The sequence below is a fragment of the Carassius carassius genome, chromosome 2, assembly GCF_963082965.1.
Source record: "Carassius carassius chromosome 2, fCarCar2.1, whole genome shotgun sequence".
Classification (NCBI taxonomy): domain Eukaryota; kingdom Metazoa; phylum Chordata; class Actinopteri; order Cypriniformes; family Cyprinidae; genus Carassius; species Carassius carassius.
In genome coordinates this window covers 29,621,124-29,640,830 of record NC_081756.1, presented here as the reverse complement: position 1 = coordinate 29,640,830, position 19,707 = coordinate 29,621,124, and the positions used below count along the sequence as shown (strand labels likewise).

Here is a 19,707-nt window from a genome sequence, read left to right as displayed (position 1 = left end):
GGTCTGGACTTCTACGGTAAGGAGCTAGAGATTACGGAGCTCCTCAACATTCCCAGGGGAGGGATTAAGTGTGCATAAAACACGGACCTGGTGACCCTCGGGCCGTACACATCATCAGAATGTGACGGGTTCTCCCGCTTCTCCGCGGTCGCCCAATTGCAGCGGCTGCGTGGATACTAACAGACTAACACGAGTCATATTACTGTTAATTAGCCACCTGATGAGGACAGCATTACTGGCAATTACCAAGTTTCATCCCTGCACCGCTTTTTGAGTGTGGAGATTTCTTTTTTTATGAAAGGGAAATAGCGAGTAAAAAAACTAAAAAGGAAATCAAGTGATGTTTTGTCTGTTCTGTGTTATGTTCTCTTTGACTTTCTCTCTCCGTCTGTAATAGTTCTAGTTGTCCGTAAATTAGGAGACCGCAATAATTACTTGGTAGTAATCGCTATGTGGTAAATGAGCATGTCATTGAGGTGACATGCAGTAGTGTGTTTGTGTGTGGAGTAAATAGTGTTTCTAAAAAAAAATATTTCAAGAATTTGAACACTACACACTGTATGGCAGTGGTTATTAACTGGTGGGTCGCAGGTCTGTTCTGATTGGGTCATGTACAGTACAGATATATATGTGTGTGTGTTTGTGTGTGTGTGTGTGTGTGTGTGTGTGTGTGTGTGTGTGTGTGTGTGTGTGTGTGTGTGTAAGATTAAGTAAAAACATAAAAACAATATTTGTACAAAATATAATAATTTATATAATATATATATATATAATTGTCATTATGAAAAATCCTTATAATTAAATATTTTATTAATTTAATAATCATAAACTGTATGTAAAAATAAATTTATACATTTAAAATGTATTTTTATTGTCTCACATTTTATAATAGAATCATATTATACTACATTACATTACATAAATATATTTACATTTATAATTTTATTAAACATATTGATACTTATCATCATTATTATATAATTAAAATAATAAAGACAATAATAAAAAAATAAAAAGTCTTGTCACTTGTTTTCCATAAATACACATTTACAACTTCAGCTATATTGTATTTTAAGTCTACTGAAATATATAATGTGATGACAATTTTGTGGGAAATAAGAGTAACGGAATATTACAATGAACAAGAAAGTTCTGTTCCATACCAAATGTTACTTACGAGCAAGTGTGATGTTTGTGTGAGCATGTGAGGATGTGTCATCCTGTTCCTCGGTATGAAGAGAAAGTCACAAGTCGCGTCTGTTCCATTACATCTGTGGGTTCACTGTGCGCATTGCAGGCACCATATGTTTTTAATTATAATAACAGAACCTGGTCAGAGAACAACACACATTCGCACAAGCGCTCTATTACCACACTCACTGGAGAGAGATGGATTGAAAACAAGAGAAAGAGTGAGAGGTAGAGAATCATATAAAGTTAGAAGTTAGCGAGGGGGAAATATGGGGAAGATCAACTTAAGGCTGACAGAAAGACAGGAAGTAGTGCACTCTCTCTGACCCACACAAGACTGCGGTCAAGACCCAGCCAAGATAGGCTCTGATCCTACACCCTCCTGACAGTGATAATTAGCCACTGGTGACTAAACACCATTTACCTTTAACTATACCCACTCATGTCTGCTGGGCAAGATGCATGCTAACATGCACACACGCGCACACAGGTTAGCAGACAGGCACTAAAATCAAAGGAGTAAAAATACTGGGAATTCCTAGAGTACATTCGCACGTCTTATTTAACTGCATCATTTATAAAGGCCTTTTTTAAAACTCAGAGTTTGTAAGTCTGCCGTGACATATTAAGGAGGACACACTGTAAATTGATAAACCCAAAGGGATTTGCATAGAAGAAGAAAAGGAAAGATATAAACCAATCCTCCTAAGCATACATCTCTCACCCAGTCACTATTTCTCTCTGTTTCCTTCTATCTTTCTCCATCTCCAATCATCTATCATTCTCACTCAGTGTTTGGAGTTTGGAGTGAATGGGGACAGGGTTCACTGCTTTTCCACCAGTGGGTGTCATGGCCTTATGAACTAGGAGGGTTGGGGTGAGCAGCCCCCTCTTTCAGCAGTCCTTCAAGTCTGATCTCTCTATACATACATCCTCTCTCCCTCTTTTTCTGTCCATCTCTCTTTCTCTGCCTACTACAGACACATCACTTGAGGAATGTCTTGACTGTGTGGCAAAACTGGATTGTGGGTTGTGGCTGGACGGGTCTTAGTGGTAAACAACTGAAACCTGGGCTCCAAAGCACCATTGAGGGCCTCAGACTCTCATACAGACACACACTTTATACTATTAAGCAGGGTTAGAGATGAAAATTCACACTTTAGACAGGCTGGGTAACTCGCTCTGTACTAAAAATGTGTGCTCGCACATGAGAAATCTAAATGTGGCCATTTTTCATGACGGCTAATGGAGACAGGGCGGGTGAATCAAGATAACTGTTACCACTGCAAGCTACGACGACCACGACAATGAAAACAACAACAAAAAACAAAAAACAAAACGGGGTGAGGGTAGAGATTGTGCGAAAAGCTCGGCGAGAGTGATGGCGGCAGACGGAAAGGACGCTAATAATCTAATTTCTCTCGTTTGCCCTTTTTTTCTTTGCTGTAAGTGGTGCTTCACTATAAATGAAAGCACTTTTTCTGGAGACACGTTTCGATTCTTAAAGTGCACCAGCAAATATTTAAAAAGCTTTGAAGGCTACGTTTTTACTATAAGCTGGCCTTAAACATTTTGCACAGGTGCTGCAGATAACTGGGACTGCTGTGTGGTTATTATAACACTGATGATAGGTTGTTAAATTACGGGGAAGACAAAGAGGAGCAAAAGAAAGACAAAGAACACAATGCTCGAGACATGTTCAATGTATAGATGAAGATATGCCACTAACAGACCTAGTATTGATTATATGATACACTTACACAATGGCTGCCTTGCACAATGGAACAAGGCCATTAAGCAATGTGAACAATACAAAGCTAATCCTCTAGACTACACACAGGTGTCTGACAGAATTAAATCACTAAATCACTACGCTAAATCACAGTTATACTTCATGATTAATATGTGCTATGCTACAAATAAAACTCTTGTAATGCTAATATAATTTCTACCTAGCTTCAGTAAAAAAAAAGGAAAATGTACATTGTAAATATGGGCGAAGGTTAATCTATAATACTATGAATGTGATGTAAGAATGTAGAATAATTGGCATGCAAGAGAAAGTAAATGTGTTTGTGTTGTATAATGATAAGGGTGTCACTTTAAAATAGCTCTCAGTCATTCCATCCCAGATGTCAAGGCATACCATATTCAGCTGAGATTTCTAAATATTAATGATTTATGTACTATTTGCATACAAACCTAATGCCAATCTACTCCAGATAATCATATTTTGCCTCAAATTAAATTTTCAGAGGGATTGTTTGCTTCATCTATGCCCAGCCCCAATGAATCATGCAGAATGTTTCACTAAATTTTGTACATAGAGATGCGAGCACAAAAAGCTCTGGATCAGATAGTTCTACCTGTATGGAATTTTACATCTATTCTGGTTTCAAACTGAAAAAATTAAATAAAATAAATAAATACAAATATTGTGCTGTTTTTATACCTCTGATTCAACTTATTGATATGCATAACATTGGTGAGGTGCGAATTGTGAAAGTCCATGTACTATAATACAGAACAGATGGTGTGGATGCACAAAATGTGCACAACAAAAATTATATTCTTAATGACTATATCTGTGTTGTTTTCCAGTAAAAATATCTAAACATCTTTAAAACAATATTTTCTTTTAAACTAGTTCATTTTCTTAAGCATGCATGTTCCAGGCAAAAAATAATAATAAATAAAAAATGAAAACAATCTGCCAGATATATAGGACAAAATACAGTTACATTTACTTTGCATTTGAAATCAAGTTTTAGTAATTCATGCATTTTTGCTTAAAAATTTAAAATAAATAATAATAATAATAATAATAATAATTATTATTATTATTATTATTATTATTATTATATATATGTGTGTGTGTGTGTGTGTGTGTGTGTGTGTGTGTGTGTTATTAATATTTTGTAAGGAAACATACATATTTTAATTAAGATTAAAAAATTGTAGTTAATGCATTTTAATAGAGTACCTTCCTCAGGTGTCAAAAAATGTCTCTCACACACACACACACACACACACACACACACACACACACACACACACACACACACACACGCATACATAAAAAAGTAGTATGCAGAACAGGTTCAGCGGTAATAATAGCACATTCCTTTCAGAAAAAGGAAGAATAAACTGTCTGTTGAATTCTCTTTGTGGTTATTCAATGGTTTCAGTGTATGTTTTACTCAAACATACCCACACAGTCAGAGTGTATACAGAGGCTCTCGGCTGCCCGTCAGCAACCATCGGCGACACACTGATGGAGTCATACTTTAAAAATGTCAAACAAAAAACTTTTGTTCTCTAGACAAAGCCTTATCTCTAAAGGTCATTCCCTCTTCACAGCAGCAAGAGAGAAGGACGTCACAAGGGCACTTTTCAAATGTCTTTGATTAAAGGATATTACAATATGATACATTCACTATGATGACAAAAACTAGCATTCATTTTCATCCAAGTGAATGACCTCCTCTAAATATAAAAATTGCAACAGGTTTCTCCATGAAAGACATATTTTCCATAACTGAAAGGTCAAAAGCACCATTATTTGTTAATGTAAACCGTTTTAAAGAGGGAAAGTGAAACATATCTTGAGACTTTACTTTTCTCTCTATTGCATTTATTGTTTCCCTTGTTAGAAAGATGGTGTAAAAACAGACTATGGGGTTTCTTTTCTTTTGTAACTACAGCTATCACGGTGGAAAGATGCTTAATTATTTTTAACACAGAAATGGTTTGATGGTTTCCTAGGGTTAAGACTAGAAATTTAGCCTGTTTCTGTTGTTGTTTTTCCTTTTTTATTTGTTCTTTTACTTTCTCAAGATAACTGACTCACATTGTCGACTCGTTGAGCTGACATAAGTGTTAGATGTTGACTCACTTGCGGTCAACACTATGGTAAAACAGAGATCCAAATGTCACTTGACTAAAAAAATACCAGATGTAGAACTGGATGAACAATATGATAGTTACAAATGAAAGGAACAATCAGTATTAAGATTTGTGAGAATCAAGCAGCTTCATTAAACATGTCTCTTAAAAATAGCTGCAGTACCAGTTTAAACCACCCTGTTTAATCCAACACCTATTTGCAGTAAGATTGTTTTACTGAGAGCAAAACATAATGTCTCCCTTGCTCCTCTGTGTTTGCAGAGTACAAGTAATAACACCAATGTAAAGCACCAAAACTAAGAACGTCTGTCTCAACTCCAGAATTGAAAATTAGTCACCTCCTTAATGAATAATATATTAGGAACAAAAGGAAAATGGAGGATACATACAGTATGTTTTATTATCTGTTTCACTTAAGCAAAAGTGATCTCTTAACGTTAAGAAATACCTAAAAAAGGTAATCTAAAGGCTGTGGCACCCACTTACTTTCTTCTACAGCTGCCCAAACCAAACTACAAATTCAGTTCTTAGGGATTTAGTCTCCTTTTTTTTCATTCACAGTTACTCTCTTATTATTTTTATCACCAAATTTTCAGAAAGGGCAGTGTGAAACAAGGTAGTCTCAAGGAGCACCAGTAACCTTAGCAGAATCACGTAAGCTGACAGATCATTTTTCACAAGGCCACAGATCCTGGGCTCTTATAAAGTAATGGGCTTTTGGGAGAGGCCTTTATGAAAGCTAAGATAGTTAAGTTCTATGAGCTAGAGATGACACAGGGCCCATCGGCTCCTGGTCTGTTCCAAAGCAGACACCCCTATTCCCAGAAAGAGGAGGGAAGGAGAGAGGGTGGGACTGGAGCTCTTGTAAAATGACAATATAACAAAGATTAATATGTTACTTTGTCATCCTGATGGTCTCTAAACTTGCCCGAAATGAGGTTGAAATCACTCAAAAGCAAATCTTGTTCCTTTAGAGAATTTCTGTATTGGTGCATTTCTGACCAATGAGAGAAACACTGAACACATGTCTCAATATGTAATTGGTTCACAAATAAGAAATAGTAGATGCTGTAGTGATGATGTATTGCTCATAATGCAGTGTATGCCATGTGTTACTTGTCAGAGAGTGTGCATGTATAACAGTATGTCATGTTGAAATTCACTGTTCATTAATTTGTGACACTAAAACAGGGGTTTGTGTTGTCATACTCACCAGAGGGGTCATTTCTTTTCATGCTGCTGGTGCTACTGCCTCCTCCATTGGGGCTGCCTTCAATGCCTCCATTGAAGGCTGCGAGGTTCTCTGAACTGTAGGCCCGTAGGACAGATAACATGTTCATCTGATGCTCCAGGTGGGCATGATCAGGACCACCACTTGGGGTCAGAAGACCAAGGCCTGTCTGCTGCTGGTGCCATTGCTTCTCAGGGGTAGGAGGCTGAGGAGGAGAAAGGCCAGAGCTTTGGGGGCCCATAGTCAGCTTGCATCTTTGGATGTCCTTCCCTGACAATGGAGATTCAGAAAGCATTTGCATGGATCCATGGTCCTCCTCCTCAGCATCACCCATCTCCATCTCTTCTTCTTCCTCTGCCTCCTCTTCATCATCTGAATGCATATGCCTCTCTGTAGCAGTGGGGTTCAACAATGATTTGTCACAACTTATTTCATCTTCCTCAGACTGGCCGCCATGTTCTTCAGATGCCTCTATTTCGCTGCAGGACGCCTTGTCGTATAGGTCATCCAGAAGGCCCTGACCACCCATATCATTGGGCTGAATTTGCTGCTGGTCTAGGTAACCACCAGACCCTCTAGCAGAGCCATCATACACAGGACCAAAGGGCTTGTAGAAGTCACTGGAGAATGTGCCCATGGAGACTCCATGCGAGGGCTGCTCCAGATGGTTGGACCAGCCTGCTTGTCCCTTCAGATCCCCCGACTCAGTCTCTCTGTCCCTGGACGGGGCTCCCTCATGGTGGTGAAGAAGGCTTGGTGGTGGAGGAGCCAAGCCAGTAGCTTTTCCTACATGGGAAGGTTCTCCCAGGAGGTGCTCCTTAGTATCTTTTCCTGGGCCACACTTGCCTTTACCCAGGTGGTTTGCTTGCAGGTGGAGGGCCATCAGCTCAACAGAGGGAGTTGTGAAGGAGCAGAAGAGGCAGCCATGCCAGGCGACATTGTCCTGGATGGTGATGGAAGCTCCAGGGAGGGACCCTGCTTCAGGTCTAACAGACAAATCCAGAGGCTCATACTGGGAGCGGCCACCCACAGCTGGCTTGACGTCACTGGTGGGATTCTCTTCCTGGTTGGCCTCACTGGCTCTTTTGGTCTTGGCATCCGCACTCTCCTGGCTAAAGTGCTGACTATGCAGCTGTCTCTCTCTCATCTCTTTCTCTTTCTTCATGGAGTTGAGGACAAAGTTGTCCATAAAAGCCTGCAGGGAGCCCTGGAAGTTGACTCCATTTCCCACCATACTCTGGTAGGCTCGGCCCAGGTCGGAGAAGCTGGCAGGACTGTCCGCTGCAGAGGCTGGCCCCTCAGGACTCTTCATGCTCTCTGTGGTGGCCTCTGACCCTGGTCCGTGGCGATCTCGTTCCTTTTCACGGTCTCTGTCTCTGGGTGAGAGCATTCCTGGTGGTATCCACTGTTGTGGGAGCATTGGACCCCCTCTGAAGTCAAGACCAGAAGGCATCACCCCTTTGAAGACACCGCGTAGGACATCGGGTCGAGCAAAGACCCCACTGCTACTGCTGTTCTTGGTGTGGTCATCCTTGTGGTCTGAAGATGGAGGGTGGTTGGCTGAGGGGCCACTACCATTCTGTCGCTCACGGTGATGGCGCTCCAGGTGGTACTTCAGAGAAGCTGATTGAGTGCCTGCATAGTCACAATGAGGGCACCTGTAGGGCTTTTCACCTACATTGAGAGTGATAGAAAGAAACAAAGACAGACAGGAGCTGATGTCAGTACAGCAGTAATAACAAAGGTGCCAACAAGCTCAGCAGGAACCCTGGGCTTGTTCCACCTGTCAGAAGAAGAGCAAAAAGAAAAACAACATGTAAATATTTGACAGGAATCATGTAAGGGATTACGTCAAGCCTCTCTAAATCTCACATTCTGCAGTGTTCAACCACATTTATCACTTAGTAAACAGTCCATCAGCCTTTTTGAGAGGAGGGAGGAGTTTCAATACGGGTCGATCCAGCTCAATCCAGATCTTAGGAGTGAGCCATCACTCACGTCAGCGCCATAATAAACATATCACCATATGGTGCCTTCAGTCCACTACAGAGATCATATTTTCAACTGACAACAAAACTGTTTGGATGTTATCTCTGTTCACATGGAGAACTGCAGGCTTGTGGTGCTGCTGGTTGCTGCTGTCTTTCACTCTCTCACTTTCTGTCTATCTCCTGGCCTTGTCTGCTGTCAAGCCTCTACCTTGGTGGTGGAGCAGTTCTGTGGACATTCTCTATTTGCAGTTTATCATTGTGAGGATAAATCAAGCCCCACAGAAGCTCTTTATTCCCCCTGGATGACAACTGTGACCCCTCAATCCAAATTGCACCCAATAAAAGGTCCTCATCTGAGAGTGAAGATAGACTAAATGATATAAACACACCATATGTGTTGCACATGAACATTCCTCATAAGGCAGCCTCACACTGTGGATTACAAAATACTAACCAGCATGAAATGTACTGTAAAAGAAGGCATGCAGGCAAGAAACATGCAAATGTACAAGAATTCTTGTTAAAAGTAAAAAGACAGTAGCTTTAAAAAGAGAAAGAGTCTAAATTGTATTAGCATGATTTGATCAATATCAATATAAAATATTTTCTGACAACAATTAGAATAGGCTTGGAATGAAAGCTAGATTTATAAGATCAATAAGCAATAAACTAAATGCAAGGCTTGATTTTTAAGACACTGTAAAGTTTCAGGAATTAAATGATGATGTGCGAGGTGGAAAAAAACAATGAGGGAGTGGGAGGGATATGGGAAAATGAATATAAAAGCATGTTTGTCAATGTATGTGTGTGTGTGGCTATAAACGCTTAGATTATACACATGGAAAACATTTTTTAACCCAGAAAAAATGTTGCATTGTTACGCAAGACTGAATTGAATGATTTAAGTCTGACTCTGTAGTAAATCATGGATATAATTAGCAAATGGCATAGTGCTCAAGTAATTTATCATTATTTGGAGGGCGCCATTCCAGAAAAAGAATGGAAGATCTGCAGACCCACTGCACAGCTTCCTAAATAAAGGATCGCAAACATAAACTCAATGCTATATTGACGAAGAACAAACATACAGAGGGATATATAGTGAAGGGCAGGAGAGAGGGTGAGAAAAAATGGGGGTCTTTTGTTCTTTTACACAAGAGTGTTTGAAGCGCATATTCAAAAGACATCATACCAGATGAGCTTTTAACCCAATAAGTGCTTATCCTCTGAGCAGGATAACAGAGGCTTGTGGTGATTCAATAAGGAAACGTCCTTGATGCAAATGATCATTTTCTGTTCCTTTAACTGGAAGGAATGATATTCTTTATCCAGAATTAGAGTAAAATTAGAGTGATCTGTGTGTCTCCACCCCAACTTGTTCTAAAAATATGTTGCTAAAACTATAATTATATATATATATATATATTATATATATATATATATATATATATATATATTTTTTTTTTTTTTTTTTACTGGTTGTATGTTTATGTGAGTGTGTGTTCCAGTGCCTGTGTAAGTCTCTGTGCGTGTGGCATGTTCTTTGTGCACCATTTGGGCTCAGTAAGACATCTGCTCCATCATACGTCAGGGACACGTGTGACATCTGGGGAATATACTGTATCCTGCCTTGCAACATTACACACAATTTACTGCTAAAGGTCATTATGTACCCGTTAATCCACTTTTAATTGATATCCACACAAACATCACAGCCTCGGGGAAACAAAATGGATAACCAAGGCAGAGAGGTAAAAAGATGATTATTTTTCATCTTTTGAAATGAGAGAGTGCAAAACTCAAAACTCCAAAAAAAAAAAAAAAAAAAAAAGAAAGAAAAAAAAAGTTTCCAATGTTCACTCTTATGGCTGATGGACTGTGTTAATAAAAATAGGGAATAAAAAATACATATCAAATTGCCATCTGGTATAGTGTGACAGGCTTAATATAAATTACAGAGACCTCTCGCTGTGAGTAATACATATCCATTATCATTTCAAGTTCAGTTCTAGCTTTAATCTCAACACTTGAAGAAGTCCAGCGCAAACTGATTTCATATGGATTTGTGTGATTTGTCATGACTCCATAGTAACAGTTTAGAATAAACACCCAAAGCCTTTACAGCAGGGCAATTAAAATAGTTAATAGATATGACATACTTTAAGATGAATTTCCATATGGCTTTACAGAATGTTGAAAAGACAGCCTGCATTCCACAGGGGGGTGGAAAGAGAGAGATTGACTGCGCTGGAAAAATAGATGTTTTTTTTTTTGTTTTTTTTTTTATCCTTCTTCCTTAAGCTTTGCTTTATTTATGCAAAATGTAGAAACAAGAATGTCAAGGTGTTCGAGTTCTTAAGCCATACACATAGTACCCACAACTTCTATTTACATTTTAAATCACCCTTTACTGTATGGCCCATTACTTCAACCCTTCCATTAATCTTAAAGACTTTTAGAGAACTAACTCACCATGTAGTAAGCTAATAAGCATTACCAAAAAGAACAAAAACAAAACTAAATAAATACAAACAAAATCAAATAAACCACAAACGATGCGCCAGGCAATATGGTCAAATTTTCTACAGGGAGTCTGCTGAGTGACCTTTGTAATTTGCGATGCTTATGGTTTGGAACAGTAGCAACTGACCACAGACCTGAGCGCTTTCTTTCTGCTCTTTGCTTGCTCTTTCTCCCTCTTCAAATTAAACCTTAAAACGTTGTTCGATACAACCATAAACCTCCATCCAACCATGTGATCCAACTCTTCTCAGATCCAACTCAGTCTCGCTCAAGATGCTTAATGGCTCCCGATCATCAAGGTGAACTCACATGACCTTTTCCTGTCTGTCCTCTGTCTCTCTTCAAACAAAGGTGACTCGTCTGGCATGCTGGTGATCCTGTAGCCTCAAGTTATGCGTAGCCATTGTCAGGAGCAAGGACCTTTTTATTTTTTATCTACAGCTGCTTACTGCTAAATACTGCCTTGTCCAGAAGGGGACAATCTGTGTCTCTAATTGCTGTCACTGAAGCCTAGATTCATTATGTGACTTTCCCATTAAAATGTGAGCATTAATTTGTATAATGAAATATCACCCACTGCAGTGTTCATTAGCCGTGGCCCCACACTATACACTGCACAATGTTAGCTACCTAGAAAACTGTGCTTAATTTCACTAATGGATATTTTCCCTCTCACTGTTGGAAAGCAAATTAATACTGTAACATTAGCTCTTTAACTTTTGGAGAAATTTAAATTCACTTCATTCCTTTCAAGGCGACGTTAGAGAGTCATTAATCTAACATTGTGTCGCACAATGCCCTGGCCTCCTCAGTAAGCAACACCATTGTGATGGGATAACGGCATCGGGATTGTGTCATCTGCATGTCTGATTGCTTTAAATCAAGGCAGGATATTTGTTTAATGTCAACGGCATAGTTTCAGCCTGATTGGAAGGGCCTGTTGTTCCTGTAAATTATCCGAGCAGAGCTAGACAGAGATCTGCATCGTATCTCTGATGTCTGTCAGCCGGGAATCTTTATGACAAACCTATAACCGATCAGCAAAGAATCACACATTTTGCAAATACATAAGGGCCAGTCAGTGTAAATTGCTGTATCAGCAGAAAGCGTAGCGTCCGGTTCTGAAGGTACTCGGGCCACATCGCACACACGAGGGCCATCCCGGCAAGCAGAGTGAGTGAGTGAGTTAACGAAGGCTTGGGACGAGGGCCTCTGTTTCCTCTTAGCTGAAATACGGCTCTACTGGGGACCCTTACCCCCTGCTCCGAGCAGGCATAATTCAACCTCCCTCAGCTAGAAACATATTTCCTCACTCAGTCCGCTGCCCTCCTGCTAGGAGGATATAACCAGCCCGTTCAAAGCCTTAATCCCTCTGTTTAAAGAAAACCTAAACACTTTACTGTGACTGAATGTCATTACATGAACATTTAACAGTCTTCTATGTTCAACATTATTTAGCCGTATGCTGCATATATATATATATATATATATATATATATATATATATATATATACTGTATGCAATAAAAAAAAAAAATAATAATAATAAAATTAGATTTCTTAGTTTGAGTCATTGGAAAAAAAAAAAAACTGCCTCCCAATCCATATTAGATAATACCAAATGCAGATGACAGCGTTCTGCACACTTTATATGAGTTCTATATTTTAAAGTAATAATATTTCCTGTGCTTCTATTACAACAGAAGTTGAAAACACTGCAGTCTGAGAGAATTAAACTTCAGCTCCACTGTTAAGCATGCCTTATAATCAACCTTTATGCTCCAGAGTAGCACAGCTATGTGCTTCTTATTAAGTGGGACAAATACCATCTGGGTGGTCTCCGCTCTTCCTTGTATGCACATACCAAAAAAATAATAATAATAATAACAACCATCGATTCTCTGAGCTGCGAGTGATTTCCATTTACAGTTTAGAAGGGAAAAAAAGCGGGATTGGGCTCACATTATTTGCTGAATATAGAAAGCTTTTTCTTTCTTTTTTTCGCTCTCTCTCTCTATCTCTCACTCTCTCACTTCTTTCTATTTTAATGTCTGTCCTTTTTATGACTGAAGCTTCACTGTGAACATGTGCAGGTATTTCTGATCTGACCCATAAAATTACTTTCATTGGTCTAGCCAATGTATTTAGATATAATTAGCATTCTTAACAGAACACTTAAATAAAATTGCTTTCATTTAGATGTGTTTCATGTAGATGTCACACACACACACACACACACACACACACACACACATATATATATATATATATATATATATATATATATATATATATATATATATATATATATATATATATATATATATAATTTGATGTTACTATGCATAATATTATTTAGTAATTTAATTGAATAGTGTTCATATTTATTATAAATAATGTGTGTATGGAAGCAATACATTACAGCCTTTTATTATTGTTTTTGTCCAATATAAAATAACAATAATAATAATAATTAACATATTAAAGTGCTGTCAATGTTTACACATCTTGTTCACATAAACAGAGACAGCAGTATGCTGAATCTAAGGTGACCTCTGAGTGTTTATCCTGGTTATTCTTCATATTAACTAGGCCAGCTGTGCCTGCTAGTGAGCCTCAGCCTTGCTCTTGGGTCGAACAACAGGGTCTCCTGACAGCCACTGGACCAGCACTGCTCACATCATTACTCTGCTGGGCCGGGGCGTCCTGCCTCACATACCTGAAGTTCATTTATGGGCTCTGAGTTTTTAAATTCTACTAAAGTGGGCTGTATAAAAGTGCATCATTAACACCAATACAAACTGTGATTAGGTTTATTAGGTATGCACACCACTACATACATACATCAAATTAATACACATATCTAAAATGCAGGAAATTTACTTCTTGGACTTCTCACTTACCTGTATGTATTCTTAGATGGACCTTCAGATGGTGGGAGGTGCGGAACGATTTGCCACAGTAGGGGCAGTCCTTCATGCCTGAACCCACACTCCGTTCCCGGTGCTGAGTCGTGGGGGGCTGGACAGCACTCACAGGTTTCACCATCTCTTCCCCGACATCTAAGAAATAGAGAACCAGAAAGAGACATTATTCACAGACTGTTCTCTTTCATTTAAAACCAGCAACACACCAGAGAAGAGAGTTTTTTTTTTCGTCTTGTTTCTTCTGTTGTTCTCCATCCTTTCAGCTTTTGCCACCCAAATCTGCTAATGCCACACAAAGTCAAACACATCAATGAGTTCATGTGCACCACTTTCCCGCTCCCCACCCTCCGCAACCTGACAGAACGCTGACAGTTCAGAAGCTTTCTTTAGAGATATCACCCCGACCCCCACCCAAGTACACTCACATCCCAACATTTTATACAGCCTCTCATCATCTTTAGTGGGAAGCATATGGCAGATTGTGTTGAAATGAACAATACAGACAAAACAGCCATGTCAGCAACAGGGTCTTTGACAGGTGACGTCGGCAGGGAGCTTGATGGAAAACGGTGATAACGAAGGGCCCCTCTGATTGAGCAATTGTCACACCAATAATCTCTAGGAGTGTCAACAAGTCCACACTAGGAGATAATTAGTCACTATGCTTATATGTGAGATGTCAGCAGTGTTACACCATGGTGACTTACAGGGGGATCTCATATTGTGTGAAGTGCTTGACACTCCAGAGAAGTTAATAGTTTTTAGTCATTTATATATATATATATTTTTTTTTTACTATTGTATTTTAGGTCAATAAAATACCTACTCAGAATAAACTAAACAATTGACATATTCTGATAAAAAGGTTAAACATGCTTTAAAGCTGTGGTGTCCAATTAAGCAGTTTAACTATTTATAGAGGAGAGAACAGATTCTGCTAAAAATCAAAAACTGTGTTTTATATTTAAAAAAACCACCCCATATTCAAACATTCTGACCCTAAAAACACATTTATCCAGTAACAGCATTTGGCTTTGTGCCTTGAGTTCTGTGAGCATGTGACCAGCCACAGTGCAAAAAAATGGTTTGTAAATGCTTTGTTATTTCTGCGCCTACACGATACAGAGTGTGTGTAGGGGAGACTTCGTCTGAATGGTTCAACCCACTTTAGCAACCATTTGCCTCAATCAAAAGCTTTTGTACAAGTAATCTTTCTTTCTGTGCTTTTTTTTCTCCTTTTAAGAATCACATGAGATTTGAGAAGTTAAAAAAGAAAGAGTAAAGTCAGCATCTCCTTCTCTCTTGTGGTTGATCACTTTCCTTCAATTTACTTGCCTACACATGTTACATTGTGATGTGTGCCCCCATTTTCTGTCCCAAACATACACTCACGACGAAACAAGCACAAACACTGACTCTGACCCACTTTACCCTGGTACCCAGACACTTACAAATATTACTCCTATTGGCAAATTTTACAGGCTTTTAGTGAAAAGAGAGGACTTTATTGTCCCATAACTACACACACACACACACACACACAGACTCAGATACACACCATATACCACTAAATTGTATATGTAAGTGTAAATGTGGCATGTGAGGGCCATTCATTACTCAAATAATTTGAAACGTTCCTTTAGATCCAGATTTAACATAAACCATGAGTTATCTATACATACTAGAACATCAGACAAACAGACACATGAGCATACAAAGCCTTTACAGGTATTACTTCTCCTTCATCTAGCTCTCACTCTCTTTCTCTTTCTCTCCGTACACACACACACACACACATATATATATACAGGCCAGCAGGGCCGTCTTTAATCAGCTGACTGCTCCCCAGCTTTTAATACGCCTGTTCCAATTACTGTAAAAGTCATCCTGCACCAAATAACCACAAATATTGACAGTTTATTGCACAACACATTTATGACATTTGAAGGTCACCCCATATATTACGCATCATCTCTCGGCCCAGGGTGTCTGGAACAGAGAGATTCTCAATAACCCGCCACCTATAACTATTTTCTGCATATTGATTTTCCATTTCTCAGCCCTTTTTTATGCAAAAGAAAAATCTGTAAGAGACACAGCATTAAAACGACTGCCGCGAGCGAGCTACGGTCTTCATATATTATCCTGTTAAGCCTGAAAACAATAACTCTTTAGTCCAGGGCCTAGACAATACTGCAAAACATTATGAAATGCTACAGTGTTCTTTTATAGATGTTTACAGTCTGACTAATTAGACATGGGGATAATGAAGTTACATCTGTAATTTATGATTAACTTGCTTATTGAAACTACATTGGTATCAATCATCTCCATCTCCATAAATATTTCATCGACCACTGGATTTGCTTATGAGATTTTTGCTGCCGTAACCAATTATAAAGAGCATCTCCAAGCAGTTGACGTGACATATCAATATCCATATCTCATTGTCCATTGCGTCTGTCGCACCAAAACGCTGCGGTTAATGTAAAAGTGAGGTGTTTAGGAGGATTTACTGTACTAGCATTATAGAACATGCCAGAACAATAGACTGGAAGTGGAGAGGAGGCCACTGGGAAAAGTCATCTGAGAGGAGGTGTGTCACTCACCCTGCTGTCTGCTCGATCTTGTTTACATACACACATGATTATGGAAGCTGGTAAGTTGTTGTGTGTGTGTCTAAAAAAGGGAAGTAAGGGAAAATATGTTTGTCTCAGTGACATTTAATGTGTGTGTGAGTACAACCTCTCAAATCTCTCCAGATGGACCACACCCTGTTCCCACTAATAAAAAAGAAAGAACAACAAAGGCCCACTAAGACAACACCCCCTCCCCCACCACACACACACCTTTAATGGATCTCTCACAATCACACTTCCACTCTAAATCAGTCTGTGGTTCTGATTACTCACATATCACTTTCAGAGGGAAAAAAAGAGAGAGAGAGAGAAAAGAAGCAATCATAAAAACACAATATGTCTCCCCTATCCATTAGAATAATGTGTCATGTGCCACAGTCAGTCACTGACCTTCCTTCATTTGTAGCACCCGAGGAAAATGTGAGAGAAACATTTGGATTTAGATAGTAAAAAGTAGAGAGAGAGAGAGGAGGTAAAATGTGATGACATCATTTGAAAGGCATTAGGCTTTTAAAAATGCACTCGGGGGGGGGGGGGGATTTCCTTACGCTGGAGCAACACAAAACCATCCGGCTGATGCGCACACTGCACTCTCTCTTTTTTGATTTGGACCAGTGCCATCTTTGTGAACAGTCTGGTTCAGGCGAGTTAATCAATTTGAGGTTTAGTTACACTGCTGAGGCTAGCATTCCGCTGACTGCTAGAAAGTAATCGGAACTCGCAGAATTTATTAACCAAACACCAATTATCATTAAACACCACTGCATTATCCCCTCCTTTTACTACCTGACAAGGACTACTTAATGAAATTTTAGATTAAAGTTATTTAGCCTGCTGATTTATGGTGGCTAAAACTCCTAATCCAGCCCTTGGCACATATACTCGCACAAGCAGTTATTTTATTTATTTATTTTATTTAGGAGTACACCAGGGACCCTAAACCCTCCATGGTACCACCGCAAGTCCTGCCCACAAATAGAGAGAAGAAGAAGAAGAAAAAATACTGTCCAAACATTTGTAAGATTCACTGGACGTGAGAGCTAGCCCTCTCACTTGCAGGCAGTACATGCTGACCTGTGTGTCAATGAAGTAATAAATTCATGGAGGCAAACTAGAATTTAAATAAACACTAAACTCAAAAAGTGTTTACCCCTTTTCTGTTTCTGAGATGAAACAGCCGCAAAATGTGGCCAAGATGGCGGCGCGTCCACACGCAGCGGCTTCTCTATGTCCCGACAGAACGGTGTTTTCGTGTTTTTTTTGTCTTGTGAGTCGCAGTGTTTTTGTACGTCGTCATCGCATCTACCTGTCTGTAAGCGCGCATACAGTCGCGAGTTTCTGCTCGATGTCGGCAGAACCGCATTTTTACAGTTAAACTCCGCGCAAGTGGAACAGCTACAGGATCTCGGTCTGCTACGGAGGCCTTCATCATCACCGACCCCCACTACTGCATCTCGCCCATAGCGGAGGCGCCACAAGCGGTGTGAGAGGAAGCAGAAGAGGGGGAAGCGCGGAGGTATCCAAGCTAGGCTAACGGCTAACCCACACAAGCAATCTATCCCCACCATCGTACTAGCTAACGTACGCTCGTTGGACAATAAACTGGACTACATTCGATTACTACGCTCAACTCAGAGGACTGTAAGAGACTGTTGTGTTTTTGTGTTCACGGAAACATGGCTCAGCAACAGCGTTCCAGACGGCGCTATTCAGCTCGACCAGCTGACGTGCTATCGAGCAGACAGAGCTCTCGTCGTGGGAGGAAAAACCAGCACATCCGTGAGCAGCAGACAGCACACCCCGATGCTTTTCTCATCATAGCTGGGGATTTCAACCATGCTGACTTAAAAAGTGTGTTTCCAAAAATACACCAACACATTAACTTTCCAACACGAGGTAATAACATTTTGGACTTTGTTTACACCACACAGAGAGAAGCTTACAAAGCCCTCCCCCTTCCCCACCTCGGAGCCTCAGACCACATCACTGTCATGCTAATGCCTGCATACAGACCACTCATTAAAGTCGCCAGACCAGTTCACAAACAGATTAAAGTGTGGCCAGAAGGATCATCAGAGGTTCTTCAAGAATGCTTCAACACAACTGACTGGGATATGTTTAAGCAGGTTGCCACATTCAATAACACCACTGACCTCCAGGAGTACTCGGAGACTGTCACTGCCTACCTCAACAAGTGTATTGGTGATGTAATGGTCACAAAAACCATCACTGTCCGGGCCAACCAGAAGCTGTGGATGACAGGGGAGGTCTACAGACTTCTGAAGACACGGAACGCTGCCTATAGAGCTGGAGATGAGGTGGGCCTGAGAACAGCCAGGGCCAACCTGTCCCGCGGCATCAGAGAGGCTAAGAGACAACACTCCAGGAGGATTACTCATAAATTCAGCGACAGCAGAGACACTGGGAACCTGTGGAAGGGGATACAGACCATTACGGACTACAAGCCCCCACCACGGACCTGTGACAACAACATCTCTCTGCTAAATGAGCTGAACACCTTCTTTGCTCGCTTTGAGCAACAAAACAGCACCACTGCACAGAAGACTCCACCTCCTCCCGGCGACCAGGTGATAACGCTGACCCCAGACAGCGTGAGGAGATCCTTCAGCAGGATCAATGCACGCAAAGCTCCGGGTCCTGACAACATCCCTGGGCGTGTACTGAGAGACTGTGCAGCAGAACTCACTGATGTCTTCACAGACCTTTTCAACATCTCACTGAGTCAGGCTGTTGTTCCCACATGTTTTAAAACTACCACCATCATCCCAGTTCAGAAGAAGCCATCTCCATCCTGCTTCAATGACTACAGTCCTGTTGCACTTACCCCCATCCTCATGAAGTGCTTTGAACGGCTAGTCATGCACCACATCAAGTCTGCCCTCCCCCCCTCCCTGGACCCCTTCCAGTTTGCATATCGGTCCAACCGCTCGACCGATGATGCCATCTCCACTACCCTCCACTCAGCATTCACACATATGGACAAAAAGGACTCATATGTCAGAATGCTGTTCATTGACTTCAGTTCAGCATTCAACACAATCATCCCTCAACAGCTCATTTACAAACTGATCCAACTGGGGCTCAACAATTCGCTGTGCAACTGGCTGTTGGACTTTCTGACTGGAAGACCTCAGGGAGTACGGGTCAGCAGCAACACATCCAGCACCATCACACTGAACACTGGGGCCCCCCAAGGATGTGTGCTGAGCCCCCTCCTCTTCACTCTGCTGACTCATGACTGCACACCTTCACACAACTCCAACCTTTTTATTAAGTTT

At 40.4% G+C, this 19,707-nt stretch overlaps 1 protein-coding gene across 9 annotated transcripts in view; it reads right to left on the bottom strand.

Moving 5' to 3' along the window:
- The window catches only part of LOC132107935 (zinc finger protein 536-like), a 199,667-nt gene that overhangs the window by 47,344 nt on the left and 132,616 nt on the right, over positions 1–19,707 (bottom strand). For all 9 annotated transcript variants that reach the window (XM_059514296.1, XM_059514322.1, XM_059514330.1 and 6 more), the window contains 2 exons: positions 13,746–13,904; positions 6,311–8,002 (listed from right to left, as the gene is read on the bottom strand). In XM_059514296.1, the coding sequence (XP_059370279.1) occupies positions 6,311–8,002; positions 13,746–13,904 (1,851 nt within the window). The remainder of the gene's footprint in view (positions 1–6,310; positions 8,003–13,745; positions 13,905–19,707) is intronic.